Genomic DNA, 8,680 nt, shown 5'->3' with positions numbered 1-8,680 from the left:
TTTTTAAAAATATTTTCAATTTCAAAAATTATTTTCTACTCTAGTAAAAATAAAAGATATTTCTCAAAAATATTTTTCATTCATAAATCAAACACTAAAAATCTTTTCTGAAAAATAGTTTCTACTCACCAATCAAACATGAGAAAATAAGTCAAAAATCTACTTGTTTTCTAGAAAAACATTTTCCTTCATACCAAACACATCCAAAATATATTTTATATTAACAATATATAATTTTCACATCATATATAAATGTGTCATTCAATTTGGCTTCTGCCAATATCTACGTCCTCCAATTTTGAGTGTGCACGAATAGACACTTAAACTTGTATGAAATTGAACAAATAGACACATTCATCTTACGCGACGTCCTACATAGCAATTTTATTTCCTACGTGGCGTCCTATGTTTATTATGTCACGTAGGACGTGCATATCTACTTGTTTAATTTTATACAAGTTTAAGTGTCTACTTGTGCACACTCAAAGTTGGAGGTATAATTATAATTAGTTGAAGTCAAGTTAAAGGGCATATTTATGTATTATGCCTATAATTTTATATCCTGAAACAGGTCTTTACAAATATATGTTAATAATTGTAAAATGTTGCTATTTTTTTTATATTTTATATGCATTAGAGTTGTATGGGAAAAATTAATGTAAACATGTGGTCGCACTGAATGAGAATGTATGACATTAAAACAATGCTAATGACAAGCTAAGCAAATCAGTTTATCGACTAGTCATTTCCATCGTGACCACCGAACTTCTGACAATGAAGAAAGGGACTCGTGACCCGAAGAGATGTTAGAAGAAAGAGGGGACTCGTGGACCGAAGTCTTGTTAGAAGAAAGAAAGTAAGGACACATCAGCTAAGTCCATACAGGATCCCGCAAATCGTGACGGATTTACAATTGGTGCGTGTAACAATATGTCCAAATGAAGCATTTCTATTGGATTACGTACTATTGGGCTCGAGCAGAGCAATTTCAGTGGTTGATGTATTTTATTTGTTATCTATGAATAACTAAGTTAGTCACTTGTAAAGGATCAGATTTTTGACAATACAAGGTTTTCCGTCTATATTTGCACTCTAAGCTTTCTCTCATTAGTTACTCATTTAAGGCATATCGTTTAAGAACAATTATACTAGATTTCTCAGTTTCAGAACTAACAAGGTCATCACTAGAATCATAAACAATAATCCGTGTAAATATTAGCGGAGAATGAGAAGGACTAGTAGATGTGGAGATCAATGATAAATTTGAATGATGATTTCATTTTAAAGATTATCTGGGTTATTACCATTTTTTGTGTTGATACCTTTTTCAAATAATGATTATAATATATATTTCCCTATATTATTGGTGATTTATTTTAATTTATTTGGAGAATTATCAAAAAATTACTTTTACTTATTTTCTTAGTAATAAAATTATAAAATTGAAGATAATATACACCACTTAGATTCATAAAAATTACGCTCTATATTTTGGGACTGACACTTTTATGCCTCAACTCACGCTCCCATTTTTTAAAACACTGGCTCCTTGGTAAGAAGTAGTGGTGGTGGAATCTTTAAGGGAAGAGTTAATGAAGCCTAAGGGAATTGCACGCCCACATGGATCAGATCCTAGGGGCACCTCAGCTCTTGAAAGACCAAATTCAAATAAATACATCTAGTTGTCTTGCAAAGACAGCGCGGTATCAAAGCCTATTCCAAAGAGGCTTAATATTTGTATCGAATAAAATTAAACTTAAATTAATCTAGCTAGAGAGAGGAGGGAGGAAGGATATATGACTGAAATTAAAATTCAATAACATCTCAAATCTTACGCATATAAAATTATTGATTGAACAATAATAGTATAAATTTTTTCCAGTAAAATAGATAACTTCAACACATCAATAAAACAAACAACATGATAATAAAAATAGATAAAAATACGAAATAGAAAACATTAAATAAATATGAAATTAAAATTGACTCAACAAGAAAAATATAAAATGCTTAAACATAATTAATTTTTGAGACGCTCATCCTTCTTCTCTCCAATATTGTTGTCATTACCTTTAATTGGCTCATCTTGTTCATGTAGTTGTTTCTTTCGCTCATCAACTTTATTCTTTTTAAGAGCAACTAGATTTATCAGACCTTTAAGTTCTTCAGCATCGAGTTCATAAAAGCTCTTTCCCTCAACAACTTCATTAAACAATAACTCTGTTTTTTTCTCCTTATTATTTTGTTCCATTTTTGTAATGTTTTCTTCTTGAGCCTTCATCATTTTGTCAAGATTGGATTCATGTGTAACTAGATTAGGCATCCTTAGGAACTCAGGAAAACTTAAATACTTCTCGAATCTTTCCTTAACTTGAGTTTCAGTTGGCCATAAAATAACTTCTCCCGGACAAAAAATAATTAGCCCAAGTGGTATATCACACAAAATTGATAATTCTTGTGCTTTCTTAGACAAACTTGCTATTTTCTTATAAAGGGGATTTTTTGTATTACTATCATCACTTAATTCCCTATCGCTCTCATGCTCCGTATTAGACATATTTTGTATACACTCAATAAAAAATGAACACTTTATTTGGGAGAGAAGAGACTATGATTGAGCAAGTAAAATGAAGAATATATTTTTTTTATATAGACGTCTAAGAATGTTATTACCATATAATTAAATATATTATTTATGTATATTCTTAAAATACTAGGAAATCATTTATAGTTTTGAAAAACGTAATCCATGAAGAAGATTTGGTTCCAAGAGAATTATTCATGTATTTTCTTAAAATGTTAAATTTTTAATTGTGATTTTGAAAAGTATAATTAATAAACCAGATTTGGTTCCAAGTGAATTCTTTATAAATTTTCTTAAAATGTTAAAAATTTAACTATGATTTTGAAAAACATAATTCATGAATATATTTTTTTAAAAGCTAAAAGTCCAGGTGTAATTTTGAAAATAATAATCAATTAAGCTGATTTGGTTCCAAGTGAATTCTCCATGTCTTTTCTTAAAATGTTGAAAGTACAATTGTGATTATGGAAAGTATAATCCATGAAGCAGATTTGGTTTTATGTTGATTTGGTTCCAAGTGAATTCTTCATGTTTTTTTTAAATGTTAAAAGTACAATTGTGATTATGGAAAGTATAATCCACGAAGCAGATTTGGTTCCAAGTGATTTCTTCATGTTTTTTCTTAAAATGTTAAAAGTATAGTTGCGATTATGAAAAGTATAATCCATGAAGCAGATTTGGTTTTAAGTGAATTCTTCATGTATTTTCTTAAAATGCTAAAAATTCAATTGTAATTTTAGAAAGATCAAATTACGATCTTACCCTTCCTTAAAGTCTTGCCTCCGAATAATTTCAATTGTTCAAATGCGTAATCATATATGTGTACGAGTCTAAGTACGTACCCATATTGATAAACTTCTATCCCAACCCAAAAGTCAACCTCAACCCTTAAGGTCAAAATTTTAGTTTTATTTTAAAATCAGTTCATCCATGGTACAAGGATCTCAAATCTCAAATTTCCTATTAAAAATTTGAGTTTGAAACAACCTCCAAATCAAAGAAAAATGATTTCTAAAGCTAAAAAATCTCCCTCAATTTCTACTTTTAAAATACGATAGAAAATTAAATAATTAGTGAAATAGCGAAAAAATATCAAAGTCAAAGTTAAAATCTTACCCCCAAGCCAAATCATGAAGTTTCCTTAAAATTGTCCAAAACTGAAGTCCAATACTCAAAATATGCATAAAATGAAAATATAACTGCAAAAGCGGTAAAAACACCATAATATGGTGAGACCAGGAATTCAACAATGCCCATAACATTTTCAAACTTGGAAGTTGGAATCAACACTCAGAACTCATCAGAAATGTCACAATCCGAGCCTACTCTCAGAACGTGATCGGCACTCAAGAACCATTGATGGTCCCCAAGCGAACTCTCATCCTAGCTGACTACAAGCGAAATACTAACTCAAGCATACACAAACATCCAACTGAAAGAAATATTTAACAACAGTTTACTGAATCTCATAACTCTCTAAATATATTGAGTAAAAATATAAGGTTTAAATAAAACATCTTAAATTGAATACTGAAGGACTGATCAAGACTGTCTATCTATGAAGCCTCTACTGTATAAATATAGGTGCAGGGACAAGACCCACAACACCTTAAAACTCTACTACTAGCAAATCATAAAACTGGAGACCTCCGAGAGCTAGGAGGCCTCACCAAATATTGACGAATGTATGATGTTATCTCAATAGAATGTTTGTTGATGATCTTAAGTACCTAAATCTGCATCATGAAAAGATGCAGGTCGAATGACATCATTACATTGAATGTACGAGTATGTAAAATAAAAAAAATAACTGAACTGAAAGACTGAAAATAACTCAACTGAAGAGTAATATAAATCATGATGAAAATCATTTAAACTCTTTTTGTAGGGATGCAATAATAGTAAATACTGGACTAAAATATATAAATAAAAATATAGTTTACTTTACTTTACTGGGGAGTTTCTCTAACCGACAACCATCACTATGAGCCTCGTGTGATACAACATCTTACCCACGTTGCCAGAGCCGCCCTATACCTTGCCAGAGTATAAGACGCAAGTGAACTGTTGGATCCACTAAAAAACCTTCTTGAGGAAGCTGAGGAGTCTCCCGTCTTGCGGTATGATCCTATTTACGTTGGGGGCGTACGTTATGGAGTTTGAATTATATGAACTCTTACCCTAAATAGGTGCTCAATACTACTTCCCAAAATATAACTGAATGCCCATGTCAAAGTACTCTCTAGGTTGAGATAATTTCTCAAAAGGCCTCTTTAAGAGGTAACTGAAGTTGTACTGAATCTTTCTGAATTACTCTGAAAACTCTTTATACTTTTCTTAAAATAGTACTCTCTTTTCAATATGAAAAATCATACTTTCTTTAAGGGATAACTGAATTTCTCTTTTTCTAATTGAAATGCTTTTAAAAACTATTTATGCTCTTGCTATAATAGTAGTTTTTTCTCAATGTGAAAATAGTACTTTTGTAACCATTTGTGTTCCCTTAAAACTCTTGTCAAAAGATACTTTAAGATACTCTTGAACTCACTTTAAAATTCCAAAATCAATGTATGAAAATAAATGCACAAAGGCTTTCAATACAAATTTCATCAACTAGGGTTCATGTGAAATATAAGCATGAACAACAACTCAAGGATATCAATGCATATAATATTGCAATCTCATAATCTAAGAATTTAGAATTCGGAACAAGAATATAACTTATATCAAGAATTTCATAAAATTGAGGGAAAAATACTAGATTGAACTTTTCACAGACTGAATTTAGATGCAAGGCGCGAGGAATAACTAGTCCAACACTATGAACAACCTTACATATCTAGAAGAACAAATTTCTTAAAGAAGTTTGAAGGAGAACTTGATTAAAAGTTTTGAAACCCTAACTTTTTTCTTCCTTGTGGTTTTCTTGGAGATGAAGAGTGGAGAAGAATCTTGGATTGAAAACCTTAGGATTCTTGAAAAGAATCTTGAACTTGGAGCCTTTAGATGTTGAGAAATTGGAGAAATCAAAGAAACGACATTTTAATGAATCTCGTTGGTCAAATCGACTATCTGGAGGTCTCTGATTTAACATTTCAAGCACACCTCATCCAATTTTAGGTGTCAACAATCGTAAATTAGTATAAAACCCAACTAAATGAGTTGGGGTCGAATCCCATAGGGAGCGGTACGTGTTTTAAATTCAATTAAGAAGTATGAATGCGGTCAAATCAGCCATAGGAATAGAAATTATCGATTAAAGACATAATCAAGTAAAGGGGTGACACGAATGTCAAATGGGGGGATTTTGGTTTGAAATTATCAAATACAAATAGTCACAAACACTAGGAATTAACAATAATTAGATGGATTCTTGGAATGTGATCGATTATAGGCAAATATAGACATGTGAGTAATTGCAACTATTAGTATATAGCTAGATATTAGTGAGTAGGCTAGGCCATAAGGGAGGTAATTTTGTCTCGAACAATTACCCCAAATCAGGTGATTTCTCTCGAACATCAACAAGCAAGCAAATTAAGAGTAGTCCACACCTTAATCCATTCACTCTCTCGAGCTAAATGTGTGGGGTTGGGTTTAGGATTCACTCTCTCGAACTAAACCCAGATCAACCCAATACCCACAAACCATTAATCAAAAACCTTAGTTCTAAAACCACTCTCTCTCTCGAGCAAGCCAAGAACACAAACATAGAACTGCATTTGCATCTACAATTCTTAAATTAAACCACAATAAATAATTAAACTCACTTTTTAATAGCATTTAAACTAACAATTAGTTATACCCACAAGCTAAATCAACCCATAATCACATGATCACACCCCAAGAACTGGAGTTTTAGCTAGACATTATAAAAAGGTAGAAACAGTTACCAAATTGATTATTAATCAACTAGGTAAGAGTAATTTCGTCCTTACAACGCTCCAATTTGATGAATCTCAAAGACCCACTTCCAATTTCTCAAAAGTGAATTTCTTCAATCCTTCAAAGCTAAGGAAAAACTATGGAGAAAACTATCTCTTGGATTAAAAAAGATTAAAAACTAGATAACTAGCTAAAGAGATACTAAACTAAATGTTCAAAAATGTATTTATAGTCACCGAAAATAAGCTACAGAAGCCCATTCAGTGAAGTAAGTCGGGCTCGCCAAACCACTCGGCGATATGCCCTTTGGTCTCTTCCATCACGCTTTCGCCTTGGCACTTAGCATCTTCCAGGCATGTAACTTTGGGCGATCTATCTTGGCTTCGTGGAATCACTCGACGGTCCGCCAACTGCTCCTTTTCATCGCCGACTTAGTTCTTTCCTTCAGAGCTTGGCACACTGAAACTTTAGGCGGTCTGATGAGCCACTCGGCGACACACCGAATGCTTTTAGCGATCCTCAGTCTTGCCCATCTTCATTTCTTCAGCCTGTTTTGTTCCTTTTTGCCTGTTAGTGTGTTTGCTTTGTTCCTCAATCCATATATCTGAAAATCAAGGATTTTACATCAGTTATTGGCACAAATTAAGCATTTAAGGACACTAAATCTATATCAACAAAGCCCTAAATGAGTCTAAATCCAGGATGCATCAACACACCCAACTTAAAGTTTTGCTTGTCCTCAAGTAAAACTCAAGTTCAGTAGTTCAAAAATGATGTCTCAAACAGTGCTACATAAGACTCAATCATGAATGCACACAACAAGACTCAACTTACTCATGCAAGGATCAATTGTGCACTCAAAGATTCAAGTTGTGACTCACCATTATCAAAGATACTCAAGTTCACAATACTTGTTTCAAATGCAAGTTCACGCTCAACAAAGGTACTCAAATGCCCTCACAACAAATATGATTCCATATTCACACACAATTCTTCAACAATTTATAGTTTTGGAATCACATACAACTCTCACATTCATGAATATGAACACATGCATGACCTTCACCCATAGGTTTGCCCTTATTTTCCAATCAACATTCATTTCAGCTCACTCAAGATCAAAAAGGTCTTTTCAAGGCTTGTAACGGGGTTGAGTGTAAAAGTATGGTCATTTAGGGTCAGTGGTTGCCACCCTCATGAAATGTGGTCTAAACATCACTTTCTTCTTTTCTTCAACATTTTAATCATGCTCAAAATTCTCCCCATTATTCAACTTCCAATGGCCTTCTGGACACCCCATTTCTTTTGCAGCTTTCACAACTTTATTTCACAACTTTTTCATTCTTTTTCTTTTGATATATTTTTTTATATATGGAGGGGTTCTATCTTTTTCAAGACCATTGCTAACAAGAGGGATTTTTCCACACTTCTTGACTTACCTTCTCTCTTCACCACACCCCAACTTAGGCTTTTGGCCTAAGTTGTCTACTCAAACAAACCACATTTCATGAGAGTTATGGGTGAATGGATAAAGAGGGGTCATAATTGCTTAAGTTTCTTCCAAGAAAAGGATAAAGCTCAAGGGGGTTCAAACAAGGTTCACACACCTCACAAGGTTGGCCACAAAAAGAGGTATTTTGTCAAATTGTTTCACTCCTCAAAATCGTTGCTAAAAAATCATTTCAAGAGCTTGCATCACTTAGTCAACCAGACAAATGGGGCAAATTTTAGGTGTCATCACACAAGGTTCAAAGTAAGCTTATCACACAAGGTATTGACACCAATATCAAACGAGACTCATTCGAGCTAGTGTGCTATGTTCATCACAAGAGACTCCATTAGATAAACGGCTAGTCACAATGAGATGCAAAAAATCCTTATATTGTCTATGCAACTTCATTTGGCCTCATTGTAGCCGTGCATTCATGTTTGTTCGATTAAGAGCACTATTCAAGTCATCGATATTGATCATAACCGATACTCAAATTTGCACAAGAACAACCACATTTACACATAACAAGAGGTGGCAAAAAATTTCAGATGGGTCAAAACCCATTTTCATTCATAACAAGGAGCCACAAGCTCAAACATCCACAAGCTAGAATCAATCACACAATTTAAAACCAAAAACCAATATATATACACAAAATGTAGTCACAAGAGGTAGGTATGGAAATACCACACCCCACCACAAATAAAAATCAGTTGCCC

General features: G+C 33.0%; 1 protein-coding gene across 1 annotated transcript; it reads right to left on the bottom strand.

Annotated features, from left to right (window-relative positions):
* Nucleotides 1-2,020: 2,020 nt before the first annotated feature.
* LOC107062349 (agamous-like MADS-box protein AGL92) lies at nucleotides 2,021-2,557 on the bottom strand. Its single transcript, XM_015312886.1, has one exon. The coding sequence runs from the start codon at nucleotides 2,555-2,557 to the stop codon at nucleotides 2,021-2,023; it is 537 nt and encodes a 178-aa protein (XP_015168372.1).
* Between the last annotated feature and the right edge of the window lie 6,123 nt (nucleotides 2,558-8,680).

Source organism: Solanum tuberosum, unplaced genomic scaffold (assembly GCF_000226075.1).
Source record: "Solanum tuberosum cultivar DM 1-3 516 R44 unplaced genomic scaffold, SolTub_3.0 scf00219, whole genome shotgun sequence".
NCBI classification, from domain to species: Eukaryota; Viridiplantae; Streptophyta; class Magnoliopsida; order Solanales; family Solanaceae; genus Solanum; species Solanum tuberosum.
This window is presented reverse-complemented; position numbering and strand designations above follow the sequence as displayed.